Source organism: Octopus bimaculoides, chromosome 3 (genome assembly GCF_046866305.1).
Source record: "Octopus bimaculoides isolate indiv1 chromosome 3, ASM4686630v1, whole genome shotgun sequence".
NCBI classification, from domain to species: domain Eukaryota; kingdom Metazoa; phylum Mollusca; class Cephalopoda; order Octopoda; family Octopodidae; genus Octopus; species Octopus bimaculoides.
This window is the reverse complement of record NC_142930.1, coordinates 107,452,038-107,479,657: the sequence shown is the minus strand read 5'-3', so window position 1 is coordinate 107,479,657 and position 27,620 is coordinate 107,452,038. Positions and strand designations below refer to the sequence as shown.

At 31.4% G+C, this 27,620-nt stretch overlaps 1 protein-coding gene across 14 annotated transcripts in view; it reads right to left on the bottom strand.

Moving 5' to 3' along the window:
• Positions 1–1,078: 1,078 nt before the first annotated feature.
• Positions 1,079–27,620, bottom strand: part of LOC106882707 (MAP kinase-activating death domain protein) — a 187,391-nt gene continuing 160,849 nt past the window's right edge. For 5 of the 14 annotated variants that reach the window (XM_089349442.1, XM_089349434.1, XM_089349439.1 and 2 more), the window contains 2 exons: positions 16,542–16,588; positions 8,548–8,867 (listed from right to left, as the gene is read on the bottom strand). In XM_089349442.1, the coding sequence (XP_089205568.1) occupies positions 8,562–8,867; positions 16,542–16,588 (353 nt within the window). In that variant the 3' untranslated portion in view covers positions 8,548–8,561. Of the gene's footprint in view, positions 1,276–8,547; positions 8,868–12,286; positions 12,378–16,541; positions 16,589–27,620 lie in introns of those variants that run through there. The other 9 variants (XM_089349432.1, XM_089349435.1, XM_089349433.1 and 6 more) reach the window with 5 other exon arrangements.

The following is a 27,620-nucleotide window of genomic DNA, read 5'->3' as shown; positions in this document are numbered from 1 at the left end:
TAATGGTTATACAACAGAATTTCAAATCAAAATAGTATTAAACGAGAACATAAAGTAAATTACTGAAAGATTTAAGGCATATTACAGTTGAAGATGATTTCAACATTACCCAGTCTTTGATATGTAGACATTAACGACTTCAACAATATGTTTTTTCGATAAGCTTTATTTATTGACAGATCAAATCAATGGAAAAGAAATTAAAAAAAAATAAATATAAAAGGGTGGAAAGAAAGGAAGTAATTTTGCAGCAAAGTCTTATAATAACTAAGAATAGCTGGAATAGTTTCCTTCCAAATAGTAGAAACCATCAATGAACAACTGAAGTTCTCTGACAATACAGCAAGCTCAGTGAGTGTATCATATATATATATATATATATATATATATATATATATATATATATATATATATATATATATATCTCATGACCAGTGGGCAATGATGATTTCATTACTATAAATCAGTAACCAGGCAATTGATGAAATTATCAGTATCTGATGAAAGATTGACAATATTAAAAGGGAGAGGTAAACATAAAGCAAGAAATAGAGGGACTTTGGGGGAATTTAAGTAACATGTGTGCTGTTAGTAATTACAAAGAAATTCAATTCAATATATATATTTACAGGTAAGGTACATAAATATACCAAGGAGTGAAAGACAATAAGTATGGTAGACAGTTAAATTAGTAGAAAAAAAGACCAAAAAAAAAAAAACCTAAACAAAAAAGGATTTTGTCAGAAACGATACTGATACTTGGTGGTTAACAGATATAGGAAGTCATCTACTGCTTATGCATAGTCAGTTTGGAATGAACCTTTCATGTATATTCTGACAACATAAACAAGTAATAAAAAGCTACAGCCAGTTGGAATGTATTTTTAAATAATTACTGTCAATAATGGAAAAGTTGTGGAAACAGTATGTAATGATAGCTGTAATGACATGAGTAAAGAGATACTGCTTTGATAGTAGTAGTATATTAGTCACAGCCTTTTTACTGAACAACTCAGTCAACACAGCTCTTTATATAGTCTTCTGGCGGTTATATCTCCTGAACCATGTTTAGATGATGAAAGGTGGGTGGGTGGGCAGGCAGGCGGGAGGGGACTTATGAAGTACATATAAACACACATTTAACACAGTAAACCAACAAAATAAACATTGTAAAAAGATAGGTTAATACCAGTTTCAGTCACTGCATAGGTTAATAGTCAATCTGAAGGTAATTGTGATCTTGCTGGCACTTACCTACATTGTTGAATCTACAAACTGATGGAAAATTGAATATTTGTATTTAAGCACAAGTGTAACACATTTTATACAAAATATATTAAACATTATCAGTATTATTTCAAAGAAAGCAAGTAGAACTGTATATTCCATCATCATATTAAAAAAAAAAGTTAGTGAGGGAGTTTGAGGGTGGAGAAAGAAATAAAACTTTTGACTCAAGAGTAGACTGCTAGCTAAAACAAAATTACTTCCCATGGGAGAAATGCATTAATTTTCATTGTATTTATATTGAGAGAAGGAACATAACACAAGATGAAACATTGGCACTTATAAATACCTCAATACTTGGATTAAAGACACCAAAATGCAGCATTCTAGTCAATGGTATAACTTGGGTATTAGAGAAGAAAAATTCAATTTCTGGAAACTTAGAGTTTAAGGCCATGCTAGAACTGAATCAAATGAAAATTTAAAGGACATACTAAAATATCTGCATAGCCATGAAGGAAATTTTAGTTAAACATTTACCAATACAACAATCAAAAAATAACATCCTTAAGATAATGTTTCGTTATCTAATTTAGTGCTGTCATGCCTACGTGTACGAACGTACACACACACACACAAACAAACATAAATGAATGGAAAGAGCCCTCTGTACACGAAGCAGATTACACAATTATTGGAAAACAGTTAATTCCATTGTTGCTCAAAGTGCAAACAAACAAATGCATGAAGTATACACCTGTGATGCTTCAGATCATATTGTGGATTAATGCACAATATATATATACGCACATGCACACATATGACAACATTAGTTCAGTTTACTAAACAAAATAAAGGGCTTGAAACATTTAGTGCTAAGTTAAACTGTTTATCGAATATAATCTCTACCACACTATAATAGTGTTTTAGATCAGAGTTAGACCTTGACTAGAGGATAAAAATAAGAGACAAATTAGTTTTCAAATATAGTTAGAAGCCAAGATAATGAAGGCTAAAGAGAGTTAAAGTCTAGTGTATGTCGGTTTTATGTCCTTATAGCAGAAATGGAGTGGGGGAACGAAATGATAGAATAAATGTAAATTAAATAAAAATGAAAATATATATATATATATATATATATATATGTGTGTGTGTGTGTGTGTGTGTGGATATATTCATAGAGAAATATTTGTAGAGATAATACGAAAAACTGTTAGTTTTTGTGAAATAAAGGAAAGAAATATTGTTTACTAGCTAAAGGGAAGTAACTATTATGAACCGTTAGAAACTTTTGAGTTAAGTCTATTTAAAAAAAAAATCTTTTGTGACTGGATTGTCAAGTCGCCATTCAGGGAAGTTATTGATGCCTCTGTTCATGGAAAGAGGGAAGGTTTGGCATAAAGTGTCTAGGTCAACTGTGAATTATGCATGTGAGCAGAATGTCAAAGAATAATGGTTATCATCAGCATAGGAGTAAGCATTACTAAAAGTGATGACAAGCGATCTTTAACATAGTAATGTTAATAGATTTGGGGATGAGAGACCCCCCCCCCCCCCAGCTTATCAAAGAGATTCTTATGTTACACAAACTCTTACAAATTGTGATGACCTCTCTGAAAAGATGTATTGTAGCGTAATTAAGACTTCAGTTGTTGAGACCAGAAGTGAGAGTGATAGGCAGATTATTGGGAGGATCTAAGAGTTTACCTGAAACAGAGGTATGGCACTGTGACATGCTTCCAAAGAAGCATGTCACATATTCTAGTATAGAAAGAAATATTGAAATGTTCAGCAAGACTCAAGAGCATTTGTTTGAGAGTAGTAGAAAATGCATTGTCAAGACTGGTGACTTTGCTGGTTTAAAGAGACTGGAAATTTTTTTGCACTTCCTCATTGTTGGTATGTCATGGTGGGACTGATGGAGTGAAGTTGTGTTAAACGCATGCATTGTGGAGCTGGCAAAATACAGAGCTGCAAATGTGGAAGATTTTTCTGTAAGAGTACTGCTTAAAGAGGCACCTTGGTTGAAGAGAGGCAGATAGCAGGGTTTTGCAAGATTAGTAAAAAAGAACAAAAATAACTAGTTGCAATTTGGGATGAGAGTGTTTACAGACTGTGTGAATCATAGAAGCATTCTTTGCTTTTGGGATGCTAGCTTTGGGAATGCAGTGATGATTAAAAACTATTCAGTGGAATTGAGTGAGTTTCTGCAGGCTGGTTGTGGGGCGGTGGTGTGTGAGTCAGGATTAAGGCTTTGGTTGTGTGAGGGATATGAAGGGAGATGTTTAGGAGGATGGCTTTGGTTGCTTAGCTGTTTTAGATAGATCAATGGTGAAGCATATTTGCTTTCAGAAATAGAGCAAAACTAGCAGAGCTCTGACCAGTTACTTTGAAGTGTTATAGTATTTTAGGGTGTTGGTTTGTTGTAGGAGTAAGTTGATGTATAGCTCATAGCCTTGACTAAACAGATGATTTGATAGAAGTATAGAATGGCGACAATTTAGTAAAAGTTAGGTTTAGTGGTGAGAAAGAGATCAATGGCATTTGAAGTGCCTGTGTGACAGAGATATAAGTGATGACATTAACGGTTGAAAAAGTGTTTAAAGTGGCACCTATGCTCTTCCCAACCTTGCTGAATTTATCCTACTCTTAATTGCTACTCCTTTTCTCAGGATTTCTACCAGTTGGTCACTGGTGTGTTTGTTCATGGGTACCAAGTTGGGCTCTAACTATGCCAATTTGTTAGCTTGGTCATGTTGAATACCAAATCTATTTCACCAGATCTACAACCCTTACCAATAAACAGTATAACATTTTCATCACTTTTGACAACTACTTCTATCCTACCTTAGATCTCACAATCACCATCACTACTACTTCTGTGAAATTTATGGACAATCCTGTTTCTAATGATTACCTCAACCTCTCCACCTTTTACTACTTTATCTCTTACCACTCCACTCACACTAAATCCACTATCTCTTTCTAACAATTCATCTGCATTACTAATTGACTTTAAGGCTCAGTCATACCACATAGTTCATTACTTCATAAGAGTGGTTGCCCACAACTAATCGTTGATACTGCTTACCACTGAATGGTCATGCTTCTACTCATCTACATTCCTGCTCTTTTACCTCTCCCGAGCACCATCCCATGGAGCTTTTGTCTCTTTTAGTCAGACATCACTTCTTACATTTTGCTCTAAATAACCTTTCTCTTCCTTCACTGGATTTTTCTGTTAGCTCCTGTTGCAACATCTGTCTCGCTACCCAAAACCTTACCACCTTGTACCGTGTACACCCATTACGGCATAAGATAAAACTCTGTGGTTTGTGGTATATTGTAAAAACTAGATCAGCAGTTCATTTTGGAGAACACCTTTTAAATGTTCAACACAAGAGCATCAGATTTTTCCAACTTGCAACCCATCACATTAATTTTTCTAGTCACCTCTGCTTGCATCTCACCATCTTTAATGTTTTTATCCCAAGGATCTCCTGTTTCATATTTGCATTATGAACAATTAATTTTCCATCGAAACACAGCCTATCAAGTTGAGGTTAATAGTTGCCTATCTCTAATAACACTGCCTTCCTCTTAACACTACCATACACTGATAAATACCCTCCTGTGCACTTTATCTATCTAGCAATGCATACTATTCTGATTTGTTCATACCACCTGCATAGTAAATAGTACATTACCTCATCACTATTTTCATCTACTCTCCAGAACATACTCAAGCTTATACATCTCATTTATCTCATTCAGCTCTGAAATATTAGGCTGAAAAGCACCATTCTACACACTTCCACTATACCCATTTCAATTTTCATTCACCACGGTTGCTTTGCTGTAAAACATTACAATTCACATAGCATATTCTTTCTTTTTTAATGCTCCAATAAAAGACTACAGTGTGAAATTCTGGCTTCTGCATTCCTTCTAAATTTATGTTCCAGATTATCATTATAAATATATGCACGCACACACACACAGACAGACATAGTTGCACATGTATATTTACACAAAACACACAACTATAATTAAACATTTCATGATTCAATATCACATTACTTAGTGTAGTCATGGTCTTTCAGATGCGATTATGAAAGATCTCATAGGTGAAACTTAGATGCAATAGTGGATCAGTAACTGTTTATTTACTATTATAAATATAATAAACTCTACAGAATGTATTGATTTTCTTTTGTTTATGGCTGTATACATGTGTGCATGTGTGTTTGTGTGAAAATTAGGTTGATAGATGTAATCAATTGAGAAAATATCTTACATTAATTTCTTTAAGTTGCATCATTAACAAATCTTTATTTTGTCGGTATAAGAAGACTGTGGAGAAAGTGATAGCTGCAACTTTGATTGGTTTATTGCTAAAGAAGAGCTTAAACAGTTTGTCACACTTAAAAAGTTTTAATTTTTTTTATGCAGAGTAAAGTATTAGAACTGATTAATTGTTGGTTGTAATTTATGTAGTGGTATGTATCATTTTAGAAGTTACTCATCCACTTGTAGTAAATAGTGAAATCACATAATAATGAAGTAGGAGAGTACTTCATTGTATAAAATGTATAGATTAGATTGAATTTCTAGGTATAAAGTACATCTTACACCATTGACAATGTGCTTTTTTGGTCAACAAATATAGAAACCAAGTATATGAGGAAAGAGTTGGAAAGCCAATGCTTTGACAGAGTTCGTTAACGAAACATACATATAGGGAACATACACATAAAATTGTTCTGGAATGTGATAAAGGTCACCGTACATCATTATTATTATTATTATTATTATTATTATTATTATTAAAATAGTTCTACTATTCTGACAGAAATAGTAATAACAACAACAAGGTTTCAAGTCTAGCTGATATTAGCTGTAAAGCAGAATTTACAGAATTTCTTGTCTAACTGAACAGACAGCTACTTGACGCCTAGGTTAAAAAATACAAAGTTTTCTCATCTGGTTTCTGCTAGCTCCTACTCTGTCTCACCAAACCACAATTTAATAAATGTTCACAAGTGAAAGGGCAAAAAGGGAACTGAAGTATATCAGTTGAATAGTAAGGAAAAAATTAATGATTATATATAGGAATATAACGTTGAGTCAGTCAGTAAAATGCCTGAAAATACTGACATTGAATTCAGAATTGTCATTGAATAAAGGGAAAATTCTGGCCATTAGTGACGAGAATTATCTATAATACAATGACATAACTGGTTCAATTTGACAAAACTCTGTAATATTCTATGCTAGTTGTATTACTTGGGATTATAAATGCTAATGGCATCAATTAAGTATTTAATTAAAACCATATAACTTAAGTGTTCAGAACTGCAAATATGCAATTGTGTATTATTGTCACAGAGAGATAGTTAAATAAGTGTGGTAGGTGAGTTGGTTACATCTAAATGTAATGAGATACTACAATTTTATTGCTGCTTACAGCTCTACACATCATAGGAGATTTTTTTTTTTTTCCGGAAAAGTGAGTCTGATAGTCATTACAATCCAGCAGAATCAATCGTTGAAAGGTGTTGGTCCAATATTAGTGATGGAAGTGGTAACAACAGCAATGGTAGATTCAACAGCAAGAGTAACAGCAGCTTTGTCACTACCTACATAAGGGACTGGGCAAATTAATCACCTCTATTAACTCTTGAATAGCAAAGGAATAAAAAGGTTAACAGAAATAAACATTACAATTACTAGAGAGTAAGTGGTAGCAGGGTATATAGTGGGGAAAGGAAGAATGGTGGTAAATTTAGCACCAATATTTGGAAAATGTTTCACTTCAACTTTATTATTTAAAATAGTTTAGAATTTAAGTTTACTATTTCTGAGTTAAATGCAAACACAAATTACACATTAAGACAGGAAAGAAAAAAAAAGGGGTTAATTTCTAATATAGAGATTATAGAATAAATTAAACCTCTTAATTCGTAAAGACTAACACATATATTTCACATTTGTTTGCATAGTATGTTGTAGTTAAAAGGCGCAGAAAGTTTTGAAAAGGAAATGAAACAATTCATTTTTTTGAAAATCTGATTAATGTATAAGTTACTGTTTAGAAGGAAAATAGTTCAAATTAAGAAAAGATATATGAATATAGCTCTTTGATTGTGATTTAAACTAAGGCTATGTTCATCACATCTTTATAAAGTAAGGATATTACTGAAACTAATTTTTTATCACTTTTGCAAACATACACACAATTCATAAGCGACAAGCATTTTATCAGTGTTTACAAGATAACATTTGATTGAGAAAAATATATACGTAATAACAATTATATGTTGATGATAGATTATTATAATTATCATCATTTTTAAAAATAAAGTATACATATCTATAGTATCTACTACGGTCTAAATAAGACCCTGAGGTAGTATCATTTCACAAGACTGAAGGAGATATGTTCCAGAAGGTACCTTCAGCACATGTGTGTTTGAGATTATTTCATAAAGAATATTTATATTTAACTCAACAATGTTCTGAGTCCCTTTACTTCATTCTTGTTTTTTTTTCTCTTACATTACAAATTATCATAGTTAAGTTAAAAGTACAAGCAATAGAATTATTTTTAGATAGGTAAAGATTAAAGAATAGTAAAGAAATTTGAGAACACTAATTTGAAAATTAACTTAAAAAACAAGAAATGTTTAACAATAAAAAAAAACAAAAAGAAAAAAAAAACAATCTAATACATTTGTTGCTGTATTGATCTCAGCTTCTTTGATGAATTAATTGATTTGTTAACTATGAAAATCAGAATTGCTCAAACATTTTTCAAGCCCTTAGACATACATCCTTTTAGTCATCACAAGATATCTTGTGATTAGAGCTGAAGGAGTTATTTTCACACACACAAAATCTTTCCTGTTTTGCTCACTGCACATAGTTTAAATTGCTAGTAGCAGCACGCCATGATTTATAATAGTTTTAACAATTAAATTTTATTCTTCATTGCACATAATTTGACACTGATGTAAAATGCCTGGCTGCTTCACAACCTAACATTATATAGTTAGTTTACAGTAATAAAAAAATATCAATTTATTTAAAAAGAAAATAAATTTAAATATGTATATATATATATATATATATATATATATATGTATATCAGTCAATAGAGAAATTCACATCATTACTGACTTACGTTGATTATATATAGGAAAGCAAAAAAAAGGAATATATACAGTGTATTAGCTGAATTGGCTTTCATGTAACAGTTACTAGTTCATTGTGGAATGACAAAGCTTAATGATGAAAGAATAGATTAAGTCAAAGACCACATTTTGTATAAAGGTTTAGTGAGCAGTAGTTACTTCATTAGTACTCTTACCTAGGTTAGTCAAAGCTACAGCTGGTGAAGGGCAAGGAGGAGAACAGCGAGGGCTAGAAGTGTTTGTTCTAGGGGAGCCTTTAGCTGAGGATTGTAAAATATTACGTATAACTGAGCTATTATTGCTGTTACTAATGTTGCTACTACCATTGTTGTTGCTGTAGTCCTTGTTGAAACATTCTAATGAATGTACTTTTGTCAACTTTCCATTCTCTATCCCAGCAGCTACATAAGAGAAGACACACAAAACTGCATAACAGATCTGGTCAGCCTGAAATGAAAAATATAAACATTTTTTTATTATTGAATATTTCATTAAGAAATTAATTACTGCAACTGTAGCTACAAGTTACAAATATTTTAGTTATATGCAGAGAAATTTGTTTTGTAATATCAAGAAAAGCTTTAATATATAAGCTGTTACTGATTGAAATCTGGATGTAAATTTCTTAAATTGGTAAAATACATTTAAAAATTATAACTAAACAATTTTATTGGTACATTATCTAAGTTGCTTACCGATTAATGTTTTTTGAACATTATATCAATTTTTAACATAATTTTAATAAAACTTAATGTTAATTTTTATTCTAAGAAATTGTCACAGAAAGTGAAAATAATCAAGAAATAACTCTAGAAACCAGACATGTATTATGAATTTCTAAATAAATTGATTTCAGCTACTGAAATAAGTGACATGATCTCTTTTTGAAAGTAAGTTTTGCTAATGTCTACATTATTTTATGAAGATTAAAATGCAGATTTGAAAAAACACAGGTAGTTTGATATAATCAAGCAATATATTTCAGCTGAAAAAGCTGGTGAAGCATATATTTTGGCAGTTTATACAGGTATAATTATTATATATTAATATTACATACTTAAGTTGAATTAAAATCAAGGGGAAACAAGTAAACTATTGAAATTCAACAATATTGTAACTGGCAGATGATATATATATATATAAATTAATAAGAAATATTGATATAAATTATAGGTAAATGTTATATGATCACACCTGTCATTAATTTAAAACTGAGGAGAAAGAAATGAAATATATAATCAAAAGTCAGGTTTAGTATAAGCAGAAATAATATGGTTTAGGTTATGATTAACTGAACTAATTATGGCTCTCTGGATCAATGTCAGAAACATTAAAAAATATCCAGTAAAACCTAAACAAGTTTGTTAGTTGTCAATGCTAGTTAGTTAAATGCAAATAATGATGAGGCTTTATCAAATGGAATCTTTTATTTCAGCAGTATTTTATCCAAAGAAATATTAACTTTTTAAAATACTATACAAGGTCTTTAAGACATATTTTAATGAAAACCACAAGAATACAAGGTGAATGTATGGCAAAATTGATGAAACATTGGAAAAATACCTTTCAGAATTTTGTTTACATTATGAGTTCAAATCCTACAAGATCTACTTTATTTTACATCCTTCTGCAGTCAATAGAAATAAGTACAGAATGCCAATGTGATTGACTATAGCCTATAAGACTGTTCCCCAGCATGGCCAAAATCAGTAAATGGATAAAAATATGTGATAATGTTGTATACATATTAACTCCCATTTGTAGAGGTTTATTATTACTTGTCAAAAATGCTGTTACACAAAGTGCATAATTCAAAAGTAGGAACCTGTGAAAAAGCACACAATTTTCTTAAGAATGTATGGTTAGGTCTGTCATGAGAAATCCATTTAAAGATAATTTCTGATAACACTGAAACTAAAAGTCCAATTAATGTCAATTAATGGAAAACTCTCTCAAAGAGTCTATACTTTGCAGATGTTGGTGCTTAAACAAGTTACATCCAGACTGGAAAAGCCAGACTAATGATGGCAAATAGTTGTATATGGGGCTATGAGATCAAACTAATTTGTTTCTAGGTGCAATACTTTATTTTACGTTGCTCCATTTCATCTGGCCATATGAAATTGGAATCACTTTATTTGGGAAAGTGCAATAGACTATCATCCTACCCAACAGCTAATTTACTACACATCTATATGGTTAACACTAATGAATCTTGCCTTAAGCACTAGCTATACATATATCTGCTATTTCTGGAAAAAAAAAAATTAGCAGAAGATAAACAAAGTAAAAAATGAAAATGTAGGGTATCATAATCATCATCATTTTACATCAGCCTTCCATGCTGGCATTGCATGCAGTTCTAATTAAAATAACTATCCAGTGAGAAATTAATCTATCATTCACTTAAAACCAGAGTTAAACACTGGTCCATAAGAACTACAGAAGGCATTATATTAAATCAAGTTAGGAAGCATTATTTAGATGTTTCATAATCTATGAATAAAGCAAGAAGAAGGGGAAGAAGAAAACAATGGACATTCATCCAAGTAAAGAGTTAAAGTTATTAAAAGAACAGTTAAACATTGAAAATTATTAAACTGTCTCTCATATTTTCCTCACATTTTAGTTGTTACTTTACTATTAGCTGAGTGGAAGTAGGTTTTTCAGAAATAATGTTCATTGTCAAATACTTAGTAAAATAAATTGTGAAGTAGCACTAAGTCACTATCCTTTTTAAATGCTGTTATTCTTGTATTTCCTTATACGAGGAGCTTATTTTCAAAACCGGTGTAAGTGTACATTTGGTTGATTTCATGATAACTATTAAAATACAATCTGCAAGCTCCTGGCTTCACACACATGAAATTTTTTTCAGTCAAACTGGGATAGATGCTATATAAACAGTAAGTGAATCTTAGTCTTCCAATCAAAATCAGATATATTCAAGTTGTTTCCTCAATCACTCAAAAGTTACTCTGATGCATATATCTGGTTTTGAAAGTAAGCTCTTCATATATTTGTGTGTATTTATGGCTCCCTAATTACTATCTTCGATGTCTCCATGCTTGATGCTTTCTAAGAACAGAATACATGTCTATTAGTTATTATTGTTTTTTGGCTCTAAATTAGCACTGATTGAGTAGCTCTATAGGCACAGGTGTACATCTGCCATGAAAATGACATTTTAAGACAACAGGATGTGATTTGAGGGAAATTTAGCTGCTATCTTAAGCAAGTAGAGTGATTGCATGAGACTCTCTCACTGGCAGATGCAAATTCTAGTAATTCAATAATCTAAAATTCTAGACTTACATTATCATTATTGTCCATTAATGATGCTGTTAGAAGGATAAGTCTCCAAATATTCTCATATATCTTGAACATGTTTTAACTCAGGAGAGTCTTACTTTTACTTATGCCTTTCTCACTTTAACTCTACTATAAGCGCATTAAACAAAACATAGCAAATAGTTTTGTATCCATCAGCATTTTTATATTTTAGATGAATAATTACTTTGTCTATTTATTCTAGTTAAAATGACTGTTCTGTTATTGAAATAGCTCTTGAAACTACAAGTATATATATATATATTGCTGTTATGGTGAATAAAAGAGAGAGTAATATACATATTATATATATATATATATATAAATAGATAGATAGATAGATAGATAGATAGATAGATAGATAGATAGATAGATAGATAGATAGATAGATAGATAGATAGATAGATAGAGAGAGAGAGAGAGAGAGAGAGAGAGAGAGAGAGAGAGAGAGAGAGAGAGATCAGTTTAATAAGTTTTCAGTATTCAAATGAAAAAGTTACTGCACAAAAGCCAGTGTCAAGTTAAGTATGTCCTACTCTTTATACGATAGGTGGATTTCTTTGAGCTTGAGCTCATTGCCATATGTTTCGCAAAGACACGGTGAACCATTAAAACCATCTGATTGGCCTAAAGATAAAGAAAGATTACGTTTCACAACAATTTTATGTACAAAGATAATCTGAATTGATTCAATACCGTATTTATTCATGCATACAATGCACATTTTTTAATCAAATTTTTAAAACTGGAAACCTGTTTTTCCTTTCATTAAAGATTTTCATTTATGCAATTGAAGCCCCATGAAATTAGATACAAAATATGAAATGTAGTTGTTTAAAATGCTTTTCACTTCCTGAAAACTTTAAGTGTTGTTTCAAATTCATTAAGATTCTGATTTTATGAAGTTTTCTTTTTGAAAATTTTCAAAAGGTGGGATAGAATAAAAATTAGCATGGCTTATAAAGAACAGTGGAAATGAATTTTTGCATAATTGTAATCTCTTATTTAAGAGAGTGAAGTTTGGTTTTAAATACAACTAACAGAGCTACCTTTTTATACCAGGTATATTATCTTAGTAAAAAACAAATGGGAGTGATTTGAATATCCTATTTCTAACATGCCGAGTTATTTAATGAAAGTCTTGCTTGTAAGATCATAGAAAAATAGATGCATACTTAAAATAGTAAGGTGTGATTAGAGAGATTTAACTGTTCTTTGTTAAATAAACCAAAAGCAGTCCAAAAGGGATTTCTGTTAGAGTGACACCGTTTTTAATGTTTATAGGATATAAACATATACGTCAGTTACAATTGTTTTATATATAGTAACACATAAAGGATTCAACTTTAGGAAACAGTTTTCAATTCAGATTGTGTTGATAAATTTGTATGAATATTCTTGAATTTGTACTCATTTACAGATTTCATTATTGTTGTTCTTTAGCCCTAAGTCAGTCACAAAATAAGATAATTTTCTGCAAAGAGCTTTAAATACATTTATTAATAATATTGAATGTGTAATTTCCACAATAGTAGCTTTACAGTATCGGCATAATTTTACAGCTTACACAAGTAAAGTTCAAATGTTACTTCCAAATTTGTCTTCGTTAAAATACATGAACTCTTTGTATTGCATTTTCTACAGCCTTTATATATATATATATTTTCAAATTTTTTTCATACATCATAATACTCAAGAAGAGTCTGTGCATATTGTACATGAGAGATATTTTTCCGAGCTTTCATTCCCCATAATTAGGTTTGTGCATTACACAGGAATAAATACAGAATTCATCATACTATACCTGATAAAGTTACAATGATATTATAAACAAAAGGTTACCATTGCCATTAATCTAACTTACAAATTTGATAAAGTCACCTAAAATCTAATTTTTATATTATCAAGTACTTTTTCTTATTTTCATGGTAATTTACAGCAATTCTATTATATTGAGAGGCATTTTCAGTGAGGGATTTATTTCCAGGATAGTTATTAACATTTTTCCAGTAGTTACATTGACACACATATATTAATATGTAATTTTATAACTTTGTGAGTTTTAAGTAGATATAAAGACATTGTTAATGATGTTTACTAACACAAAAACTGTTCTTTGACATTCCGAGAGTGTAATGATAATAAAAAGCAACTGATCTTGGCACAAATGTACTAGTTAAGGAAATTTGAGAAAAACAAATGGTTCTTTAATTGCAATCAAGTACTAGAATCATATACTAAAAGAAAAAATTATATATATATATATATATATATACGCACACACACACACATATATATTCCCCTGTGTATGTGTGTGTGTACACATACTATGACTAAAATAAAAGAAACAACATTGGAGTCTATATCAATAACAGAAATCTGAACACAGTGAACAAAAATAAACAACATAATATAAATACACACTAGGTAAGAAAGGAGAGAAGGAAAATGCAATAATTCTTCCTGCATAACTCAGTATAACTTGTAAAGGAATTTGCCAACATAATCAAAACTCTAGCAAATGGAATGCTTCTGGTATTGATAAACAGAAACCAGAATTAACAATGTACGATAAAGAGATGATGAAAACCAACTCTAACCCGATAAGAATAGGAATTTTCCAGCCTTTATTTCCACTATTTTTTTCTCTCTATCTCTGACTGTATTACAAAGGATGTTAAGTGAAAACAACAGTTAAAATGTTGAGAAAAAATTAAAAAATATCTCCTCTATATGGTTGATTTAAAAATATATACAAGACACAAACAAGGCATTCAATAGAGTTCAGTTTTGAGGGGTATAAAATTATTTCTCAGTCACCATTAATCCCAGGTCTGCTCTGATCCTGGTTGTTAGCACTTGTCAAGGAACCCATTAATTAGTCAATTAGTAGAAGCTGGTTCTGTGGTTTAGGCACATAGGACTCAAAAGAGGACTGATTCTTAGACATGTAACACAGAGGCCTACCAGTGTGCAGATTTGCCCTGGTGGCATGTAAACAAGTCACCCATATCTAAGCTAGAGAGAGCAGGAAACTAGCAAAGTTAACTAAGCTGGTAAGAGGCAATGGGAAATTACTGCTGTATCTTTCCCAAGAAACAACACAAATCTTCAAACTTTGGCATGTTAGCATGATGTATGAAAAGTGAGAGAAGGGTCTATATCTATTGGAGGACCTGTTAAAAAGTAGATCCAACAGTAATATCAAAATGGGTACAGGATTAGACAAATATTTCAAAGTTACTCTAAAAAGAAGAACACTAATTTTGAACTTGAAACATCAAGATAATTAAACCAGAGAAGTAGGGCAGAACCAGTCATTCAGAGTTGATGCTTAAGCCCAGGTAAATCTTCATGAGGCAAGCTCAAGATGAAAGAGGTTTCAACCATAGACATTATGACTTGTTTTTCAAACACAGTGCATCCAGTACAACATTATTGAATAAGTCCTTCCTATTTTTAGATGGTAGCTTGTTATTTGTAGAGAACTTGATGGTCAACTGTAACAGGTCAAGTGATTATAGAGAAGCTCTTTCTTTAGCCTGTAGTAATGAGGGTGTTGCTGTTCAGACCTGGGCTGTCCTCAAATGAGAGACTTGATTTTTCAAGTATAGTATATCTAAAACTATATTATCTAATGTATATCTCCCATTTCTAAATGGTGGGATGTAGTATAAAAGTAATTTGGCTGCTACTTCTAACAGGTCAAGCAGCCATATATAGGCTTCCTCGTTGTAATACTTAGGAATAGATACAACTAAGATACAACATAGAGAAATGACAAAGAAAATTAAAGAGTATTGCCAAAAAAAAAAAAAACCCTTAAATACTAGAAAAATAAGACTATAATAGTCTAGCAATCCCAGTTATAATCTACAGCTTCAAACTGAAAACTGGGTAAACATCCAGTGTGCTAAAAACCCAATTCCTCTATCTAAACAGCTGATATCAATGCATCATACACACTCACACACAAAAAAAATTAGTCTGATATAGTAATCACAATGGGCCTAGAAAAATATTTACAAATAAGGAAAAATAGACTAATGTAATACAGCACAAACTTTTCTTTACAGACACGGTGATAATTAAAAACAAACTAGAAGTTAATTACATAAAGGAAACAGGCTCAAATAAAGGCAACAAAAAAAGTAGGAAAGTAAACAATAAAATGCAGAGAAAATCACTTTGTGGGTCAGTATGATGCAAGACTGGAACAAGGAGAAAAATGGGTCAATATGAGCTAGGCAGAAATGCAAGATACGATTCTTAACTATACTAGATCGATGCATAACTACAACAAACTTTCAGAATAAAATTATTTATTATAAAAGTACATTATTCAACTATATTTAATAGGATTATTAAAGAACTATGTTGAGCTGTAGAAAATTTATTCCTGCTTGTTTCACAATAACAGAATCATACGAGATGATAAAACAGTAAATTGGGTTGAAATGCAGATGCAAATAATTTTTTTAACATTCTATAACCTACTCCGTATTTCCAATCAGTATTCAAATCCTTAATTCAGAACCAATCTTTTGGCATTGCTCAGCTAATATTAGGAATTATAACTCAAACTGAATAAGATAAGTTTGCAGGAATTCCCATTTCCTATTGACTAGCTTAATCTCTCTTTATTTTTATTAAATATAATTTTATTCCCCACATTTATAAATAATTTCATTTGTTTTGACCTTGGGACTCATTTGGATTAATGTCAAATGGAAATCAATAAAAATAGAATCATCACAGTACAGCCTTACAAACTGGAATGTAGCAACTTACCATGCTGGATTTAAACTTATGAGGAATCACTTGCCTAGTTTTGGGATCTGTAATGACAAAAAGAAAAAAAAAAAAAAGAGAAAGAAAAAAAGAAAAGAACATTGAATTTTTTAGTGATTTCATTTTTTCTGCTTTAGATATACCATAGAATAAATAATTATCAACTGGGATCTCCTTGATATGCATAATTCATATAAACTCCTCTAATATAAAAAAAGTATTAATCTATAATGTGATGAACTTATGCTTACACAAGTGGCGTAACCATTTTGTTCAATCTTCACAGCAAGGCTAAAATTATGCTTACTTAAAAATGTATACTTTACATTTCAAACTAATGGAAAAAGTATATGCACATTTGAGCTTTTTGCTTTCAGTTATTGTAAATATTTGAAATAATAGGTGCTGTGATGCACACATGTTTATAAGAAGACTCGTTCTATCACCTACTTTTGATTCATTATGTAGAATTTACATTATTTTTTTTATGAAGATTATAAAATTGTGAACCACAGAGAGACAAATGTTAATATGCCATCTATAATAATAAATGGAAAGATTGTGTGCTTGTGAATTTGTTAGTTTAACTCCTCTGAGACTATCAAACAACCTTGATGAAACTTGATACGTGTGTGGGGCTCGAAGGTGTACATAATAATGGTGGAGGTAGTAATTATTACCAGGTACCACATGTGGTCAGGAACGTAGTATCCATATCAGTATTAACAAGGAGTGTACAAAAAGTACAGTAAAATGTCTGGTAATATTGATTGATAACCAAAACTTTGACGCACATTAAAGTAATGAACAACAAATGTCGCTGTGAAATGATTGCTATAAATCACTTTGATGACTTATTGAAAAAAGTTGCTCTGCTCAGTTGACAGCAAAAGATTTCCTCCTTGTGGTTTATATAAGAAGTAAGACTTGGAACTGTTAAATGAGAGATTCATAGCAACAAAAGAGCTGAGTGAGACAATTATTTTGAGAAAATTTTAGTGTAAGTGAGTAGACAAAGGCCAATGAACCAAAAGCATAGGTAAATATATATGTTGGTAGGGGAAAATAACACTAATCAATGATGCACAACCATTGAAAAACTGCTATGGATTGGCGATGAAATATACCATAAAGTGAGGTGGATTTAAAGAGACTTGAGAAGTAGTTAAGTTATAGTTGAAGTTGTAGAGCCACAATTAAAGGGAATGTACAATGTTCAGATAAAGCAGTAGGCTTTGATGTTTGCAGTTAATATTTACTAAGATACTAGCTGAGGTTCAGAGTGAATCTCTAAGTTATAGTGCATAGTTAAATGACTGGAGGAAGATACAGTTTGGTAAAATTATTCCAGAATAACAAAGTATTTTCAAGGTTTTAACACATAAGTGATGGTAGATGGTAATGAAAGCTGATACATTACAAGATCATTTTCACAATTTAAATGTTTTGCCTTATCGGTCAAATAGTAACACAATGTAGAAAAATCTGTTTAAACTAAGATTAGAATAATAAACTATTCTTACAAATATGCATATCCTTAGACTTAGCAAAGATAAAGATCTTAAAGTGGTAATTTATAAAAACATTTAATTCTTTAAATAAAGAGCTGAGACAGTTCAGAAGACCAAAAGTACTCTTGTAATGATAAGAGTAGCATTTATAGTAATAACAATCATTCCATAGCCTTTGAGACAATCATCAGATCATATTACCAATGTGGTAATATTTGGCAACTGCACTTCAAGAAAGACCAAATTCTTTTAGGAAATGTGTCAGGGAAAGCAAATGAATTGAATTTTTGAAATCTTATAATCAGGTGGTAAGGTACTACTTTTATAGGGTCTCTGAGAGGAGTGGGAGGGAAAGGGGAAGATATCCTCAAATAGGAGACCTGGCATGAATGCTTGTAGTATATAGAACAAAATGAAATCCACCAAAGGGACCTAAGGTGTAAGGTGATAGTGTTAATGTTGATTGCAACATTAAAGCAATTATCCTGAAACCAGAATTAAGGTACTTGATTTACTGTAAACAGTACAAAATGGAGGAATTGGGGTTTTATATTACAAAAATAGACATTAACAAAAATTATGAAATATTAGAATTTCATTTGTCAGCATTTAAAAGACTTTAGCATGAATTATTTAAGACAACATTTAAAACAAATTTATACAGCAACCACTCACAATAAACTGATTCAAATTGGTTACCAAGTAAGATTATTGAAATTATTTTGACAATAGACTTGATAATTACTATATGAATAATACATTTAACAAACTCCATCTTGATATACTGCAAAAGTGCATTACGGAAAAGTAGTTGCCCTCAGGCTGAGATAGTAAGTCATTCAAACAAAACTTGAACATTCTCTTCGAAGTCCAATATTATGTGGACTAGTTACAGAAGGAGTCGAGGAGGATCATAATTTTTAGTTTAGAAATCTGAAATATGTAATTTCATACTGGCTTCTTTGCAAAATGCTAACTTGGTGTGTGTATGAATGTTAATATATCTCTTTCTCCTCCCATACTATCTCTGAAATTGTGGAAATTAATATTGCTTCCAAATCTAGAATAAAATAGTGAACTTCAATAGTAAAAGTTAAAAACGAAACAAGAATTAGTTAACAAAACAATATATGGAATTAAGTTGTGGGTTCAGATACAAAATTTGAACAATATTTTGAAATTAGTTACTGTAAATAAAGCAATTTTATTCATTATATTTAAAATAATTACTTTCATCTTTTCTATAAAATAAATGATGATTGAAATGTCTCAATTTGTCATTGGTTTTAATACATGTATGATACATATAGACAATGTGTCATAAATCCAGATGTCATTATTGAAAAGTATGTAGAGAATGATAGTGGCACACTCACCCTCACTGATACTAATAAGAAAGAAGCATGGAAACGACACTAAAAGAAATTGATAAAGGATGGGTTAAAAGCGGAATAACCAAAATACATCCAATTAATGAACCAAGTCATGAATAGAAGCAGAATTATCGAGAAGCTTATCAGGAAGAGAAGAGAACTAAGAGATGTACTTTGGTTTTGTGCCAAGACATGGAACCACTGATCTTTCTTCTTTGTGGAAAAAGTACAGAAAGGTCTCCATAGTTCTCATAGTCGAATCAGTTGGAGAGTTAGATTTACATTTCCAAATGTGAAGCAGGAGTTTAGAATTGAGATGTCAATTTAGTCAAAATTGAAAATGGGATACAGCTACTGAGAGAGAAGCAGTCATGCTCAACATTCAAAAAGAGAACAGATAGAAGCTCTAAATAGTGTAAACATTAAAAACAATGAGCAGACAAAAGGTGCAGTGGCATATCAGGAAAGCCAACAGAGAAGGATTTCATATGTACCAGATGCAAAGTAGCAGTTAGCAACAGAGCACCTAAGAAATGAAGGTTTTTAGCAACTCAGAAAGCTCATTAGAAGTAGTTGATAGCTTCTGCTACCTAGGTGTCCTAGTCAGCAATGGAGGTAGGTGTTATGGATATTAAGACTGAATAAGAATGGAAGGGGAAATTTTCAGGGAATAATTAACTCTTTTGCAATAGACGGCCTTTCTCTCTCTGAATGAAGGGGAGACTATATGATACTTGAATATGAAATGATGCAACATGGTTAGGGCTAAATATGGAGGATATTTAAAGCTGAAAATAAATGAAGAAAGCATACTTCATTGAATGTGTCATGTTATCATGCATGAATGATAGAGTGCAAGAGCATTGAGAGAAAAACTTAGAGGTAATAGCCTCCTTATGTAGGAGAGAAAACTGTTCTGGTAAGAACATGATGCACATGAAGAATGATATTAGGTGAAAAATATCAAACAACTTTTATAGAAGGAGCCTGCAAATATGTGGGAAGAAGTTGTAACATAAGTATATTGGATAGTAAAACGCATAGAAAATACTGTAATGAAATGGAGACATTCAACCCATACAAACATACAGAAGCAGTAGTATAAATGATGAAACAAAATTTTAATACTGATTGTCTATGACATAAATATTTTACATTTAGGTTCTTTAGCATAGCATACAAATTTAGAAAATGTATTATTTCTAACTATATAGATTCATATGAAGGCAGTAAAGGTTCCTAACTTTTAAATGTCTAGTAAAATGAAAAGATGAAAATAGTAATCAGGAAATCTGAAAAGCAAACAATAACGACACATTTTAGAATTATAGCATTACAATGTAAAAATGCTTCACTTTACTTTGATAATAGTAATTTAAATCAACAATGAAGTAAAACTTTCAACAATCAGTAAAATTAGTAGTTATTTCATATAAGAATGAATAAATAGAATGAAGTAATATCCATTAACAAGAACACATTGTATATTTATAAAGAAAATATCTTTAGTTTACAGAATATTTGTAAATATTACAATGAAATGCACAATGTTCAACAAAGAATGCTGCATCTAATCAGACTGGTGTAAGAAAAGATTCATCAAAAGAAGTATAAGGTTAAAGATTATGAAGAAACCAACAGTGGGTTAATGTTAAACTTTTAATAACCAAGAAATTATGTTTGAAAAGGTTTCTGTTGCATTTTATGAATAGTCAGTAAAATTTTCTTCCAAAATAATATTTTAAAATACTACTAAATAGTAATACAGTAGTCTAGCAGTAGACTTATAGAAGAAACATATTCCCTTTTAAATTATCTTTATAATATAATAGTGCTATATTTTCCAGAAAGCTGTCATTAATCAGAGAGCTGCAAATTCCTTTTATCATACAGCATGTTATATAAAATAATTTTACTCATTTTGTCTAAACAGCCTAATTTGAGTTACCACCACTAGTCAATTATTTAAAATTAAAAATTTGACTTTTAATTAATAAATCATGAAAAATTTAACTGGAATAGCTCTTCATCATCATTTGTGAAAGCAACATTTTTCAGTAACGATCAATATACTGATACAAAAGGTCTGTTATAGAGGTGTAAACTTTTGAATCCATGAATGAATTTGATTATTGCTTGAAGTCATTTAAGTGTATTTTCATTCATTACTAAAGCCTTTGGGAAATACATCATCTTTATATATCTGTGCTTAACTAAAAAGAAATTACACTAGATTCTTTTGACTAAAGTACATGATCCTTACATTTACAAGGGAACAGAAACAGGAAGTTGAGATCTCCTGATTTTCAACATAGAAAAAAAAAAAAGCAAAACAAAACAAAAAAAGTACCAATATATAAAAAAAAATGACTAAACAGTTGGATAAAATAATATTCGCAAAGGAATTAGAATGGTTCAGTTTGATAGGGTATTTATCAGGAAAGAAGCAACAGTGTGTCTTTACATGTGCTGTGTCCTTGGTAAAAACACACATAACTCAATTTTACCATAAGTAGAGTTGCATTATAGAAGAGTGTTTCTTTAGTTTGCAGAGTGAAAGACAAATCAACTCACCTAATTGAGAAGGTACCTCAGGAGGTATCTTTCTAAAAAGATGACATTCCACCTTGTTGATATTAATTATTCATGCACCTCTTACATTATGTGAAGTCCAGCAATTATTTCTATTTGCCACATTTATTAAAAAAGTAGTGCTTTACCTAAGACCAGGTCCTATTATTTATTTCCAAATACCTTAATTGGCAAACTAGTACAACAATGAAACAAATATAGTGAACTAGAAGTATCAGAACCAATAATGTTAGAAGTGATGGAAGACAAGGAAATAGTGTCTAAAATTATAGCCTTTAGAGGAATACTTTGATTAGAATCAAACCTGGAAGGAGCTGACCAACAAGACTTCCTTTTTCAATCACACAAAGTCACTAAAATGAGTAGTAGCAATATTTTTAGTGTTGATTTAATTGACAGTATAATGTGTCATGAAAAAAAAAACAACAAAAAAAAAAAAAACTCAGCCCAGTATTCAGGATTACTTTTTCCAACATATTCAAACATTTTTAAGATGGTAGAATAAAATTTGAAATAGATTTAGCTGTAAATTATAGTAGATTGACTATCAATACAGTAGCTCCTTTGTTCATTATCACCCAAGCACAAAGAAAGAATGTACACCACCAATATAAAGTATAGTGGTAAAACAACTGCTGTACTCTGCTAATCAGCTTCTGCTACAACAAAAATGAAGAATACACTGGATAAATTTATTCTTAGAGACACCTTTTGAATAAGAGATAGGATGGCCATAGTTGGGAATTTTATGATTAGAAATCTGTTTAGTCATTGCTGACCTTGGACTACACAACAAAAAGTATACAGAAATGGACCGGAAGGGGAGGGAATGTGACATGTCTAGACTGTCACAGAACATTCCACATGATTCATGACTTCATGCGGGACTGTGCAATATGGTTCTCAGCAAGGAAAAGGCATTGTATATAGCGTAGTCATTTGGTTAACTACTTACATACCATAGGTTTCCTCATCTTGTGTTCAGTGGTGGGTTCTAGATAAAATTAGCTGGGGTACTGCTTCAGAAAATTTTTAGCTGTTGTTTTAATATTGTGTAAAAGGAAACAAAAATATAAAAAGAAAATTTATACATAAACTTGATCGGTTCGTGTTTTAGTTACTGCTGGGTAGTGTGTTTAATTTGTTCACTGAACACCGCTGCAAGTTCCCCTTGTTTTTCAAAAATCCCCCATAAATCACAAAATAAGTGGGGGGAAATGTACCCTATTTTTCAAATCCTGGCAGCAACACTGAAGCTGGAAGCAGGATAATAATCTAATTTTACACTTTATCACATTCAAGAATATAAACACATTTTTAAGCACAACATACATGGAGTCAAAAAGAAACACAACTGTTGTTCATGCAGTGCTCTCTCTCCCTTGTGTGAAACTTCCTTATGTCGGACATGCGAGCATGTGCACAACAGCCAAACATCGCATTGCTGGAACTGTGAAACACACAGTTCTATATGAGGATTTTTGTATTATTTTTCATAAACTAGGGGATGGCTACTGACATTAAGCTTAAGGATTATATAATGTACAAGTATAAAGAAAGAATTAAAGAAAAAAGGACTCATTATATTGAATGTTATTGATAATAGCGAATGGAAATAGGGGGTGCTGCAGTTCCTACACACAAACTACCACTGCTTGTTACAGAACAACTTTAAACCTAGTAAAAATATTCAGTGTTATATTTTAGCTATTTCTGCATACTTTTATAATTCAGATTCAAATTGTGTTAATTCTTCCTTAACAGCCAATTTTCCAATAACTGTACATATTTCACTTGGTCTTCTGTTACTTCAACAACCATTAATTCTTAGAGAATTCAACAAATTTTCTATACAGAGCAAGTAAATATTCTTTTGATATTAAGCTTATTCATAATGATACAATATCATTATTTCATATTTTTCAGTCTCCTTTTAAAATTATTTGTCATAACATCCTCTTTTTATTAGTCAGAAAGAAAAAGAGTGTCAATGACCCATGCAAGCCATCCAAAACTAGTGACATTAACATAGCTGATACTTAGTTGGAACTTCTGTAAGTCAACATTTCAAGAAAGTATATAGGTAAGAAAGGAATTCCAGAGGATTACTGCACTGGAGAGGCATGATTGGTAAAAGTGTTTATTGCAGAATTGGGGTGTTGGGGAACACAAGGATGGCGAAAGGAGAAGTGATAGGTACATAAGGTAAAGTTGGATGGATGGAGTATGCAGCTTGATAATTTAGAAAAGTAAAGGCTGTTGCAGTGAAGTTAGAAGAGGTAGAGAGGGGAAAATCCCTAGTTAACGTTAGTGTGTTTGTCAATTAACCAAATGACCATTTTTGATGCAGATAAGTTTAATTACGTACATAGCAGCATTACTATTTCAGATGTGCAATCTGTATTCCAATGTTAATCAATATAGATATAACTAATGAGACTTGAACAAACTAAGTTTTTGGGAGGTAATTTTAGCAATATCATATGTAAGGTCTCCTTGAGCAATCATCAAATATAATGCAGCAGCTATGAGTGCTTTAATTCTGTGTTGTTTGTACATAAAGAGGATGTGCAGTAGTGTGTACCTGATATTTCTATTGCTGCTGAAGGAGATTGTATTTTCATGTTTCAATTTAAGAATTGTTTTGAAGTCTCTGTTCAAAGAAGCAGTGTGAGATAGACATGAAATCTCTAGGTTACATATATTGATGTTACTTATAGAAGTGCTAAAGAGTGAATGATAGTATGACATACATATATAGAGTGGATACAGAAATATAACACTTGCTGAGTTCTACAAGCTGAATTTACTCTAATTTTAATGTACTTTATTATTTTAATTATTACAATGAAAAGACATGTACATAGAAACAGTAGGTATCACCTTTGTGAAAATACTTTAGCTTAGCCAAAGAAGAAACATCTATGCAAGTTATACCTCAAACCATTAATCCAGATTGTAATCTTAATACAAATACCCAACACAAAACAGATTGAACTACATGACAATGCTTTCTCAATAAGTACCAGTTAAGAGTAAGTCTGCACTGTAAATTGGCAGGCTGCAGTTCCAGGTTGAATTTTTTTTGCCTACTGTGCATCCAGTTTTTCTGTATATGTACAGGATAGTTTTTGTTTGGATAAATGTTTTTATAGCTGGATGACCAGCATATAACTAACCACAACCATTGAAATAGAAGAACCCACTTTATTTAGTTAACAAAACAAGAGCAAGATGATTTGAGTTTTGCTCAATGGTATATAGCAACAAGCTTTGAATTCATGGCCATATGGACAATAATGCAGAATCTGATTCTAACAATCATTACCTCACCATGAGTTTATCAGTTGCAGAGATGTGTAAAGTAAGTGACAAACGACTAAAGCAACTTTGGAAAATTAAGATTGTTTAGTTAACTACAGCAGTGCCATAGATCGGCTGAATTAGAGTATACTGAAATTATCTTCCTACCACCACTGTATATAGCTCACACTTAAAAATTTTAGACATTTGTATTTTATTCCAATATAATTATTTTCATATTTTATACTTATGCAACAATTTTTACTACATAGAGTAAGGCGGCGAGCTGGCAGAATAGTTAGCACACCGGGCGAAATGCTTAGCGGCATTTCGTCTGCCATTACGTTCTGAGTTCAAATTCCACCGAGGTCGATAAATTAAGTACCAGTTACGCACTGGGGTCAATGTAATTGACTTAATCCCTTTGTCTGTCCTTGTTTGTCCCCTCTATGTTTAGCCCTTGCGGGCAATAAAGAAATAAGAATATTCTGATTTCTATTTTAAAAAGTTTTAAGATCAGAAATTCCGAGAAAATACAATCTTTAATTAGTGATAGATTCTAGATTATGAATTACTTTGTCATGTAATATATGACCCAAAGAGGGTGCAAACTATACTCTATCACTGAAGAGATGTAGCCAATTCCTTCATAGCTGTTACTTTTTCAATCTTGGCACTGAATTGTAAAATCTCTTTTCATGCTAATATTATTTTCCAATTAATGGTTCTGCAAAATAACAATTAAAAACAATAGATTTGAACTGGATTAGTTCTGACTTTCATGGAGGTCACAGATATTGTATATTGCAAGTATTTCAATACATTCTGATAGCTTGTGCAGTCTTGAAAGATTCTGAAAAGACTTCTAATTTACAGATTACTGAAAACAAAGAAAATTATTCAATGGAAAGTATCCTGAATAACTGAAAAGTAAAACACACTTTTATAATAATTTTATGAAAAAAATGTAAAATATTGAGGGTACAGTTTATATTGTAGAAATGCATCTGTAATATTTGTTAATATTAACTCCCTATCTATATTAAGTTTTAAGTTCTTGAAAGTATAAAGTAATTTTTGTGATATTTGCTTATTAGAGACTTAATAGTAATTTCTAACTTAGGAACAAGTCCACAAATTTAGGAGTAGGGATATGGCAATTTAATTGACTTCTGTACTTGAATGAGATTTTATTTTTTCTTTCTAGTAATAAGTCAATTACTGATTATTTAAGGTAAATTTTTAAGGTTTTAAAGAATTATTTTCAGACACAGGTGAGAAGTTAAATTATTATCATTTTATGAGACAGGAGTTCAGTTAATCACAAAACGCTGAAATCGGGAAATTGATAGTTATACGAAATGTATACTAATTGCATTGTAGATAATTGATATTTTTCTTTAAAAAATATGTAAACTATTCAGGATAACTGGTAAAAGACAAAATGTACAGCAACAGTTGGTAACATGCTACATGGAAGAAACTCCACTCTCTCAGGCAATTATTGCAGGAAGTGAACAAAGGGAGTAGTTGGAAGGCTTTTATTGCATCAGTCCAGTGCTTCCTAGCCTGCCATCTTGTAGGATGTTTTCACTGCATTTATCCTGCTCTCTTCCAACATCAATAGTCCTCTCCAGTCTCTCATTGTGCTTGCTGTATTTATGCACTGTTCCTCTAACCTTGTCCCTATTTCACTAGCCTTTCCAAACAACTTCTTCATTACCTCAATATTCACTATTCTATTCCTCTCCATCATCTATGGCATCCCACTACTCTCTTAGCCTGTAACGATCTTCCTCTCACAGCTTCTCTGGATCCTTGACACACTTATCTCTTTCCGTATGTCATGCACACTTTCTCCCACCTTCTACCCACAGTCACCCTTATAACTCTCCTAGACAACCTACCCTTATCACTCTCTTTTACAGGAACCCTTGACACTCTTCCTTCCCTTGTTCATTCCATACTTTTCCTCCCAAAAGTATCTACTATTTTACTATTCCCACTAGCACCTATCACAACAATAAATCTGTTCCTTTCATCAGCTCACTTAAAATTATTATACTCTCTCATATTCGGTCAGTTATGGTAATTCTTTAGTCTCTCATGGTGACCTCACTAGTGCTGGTGCCATAAAAAATGTACCCACTACATTCTGTAAAATGACTGGAGTTAGAAAGAGCATCTAGCCATAGAAAGCATGCCAACACAGAACCATTGAAGCATGACACAGTCCACTAGCTCATCAGGTCCAACATGGAAGACAGATATAAAATGAGCTGTGTGTGTATACGCATACA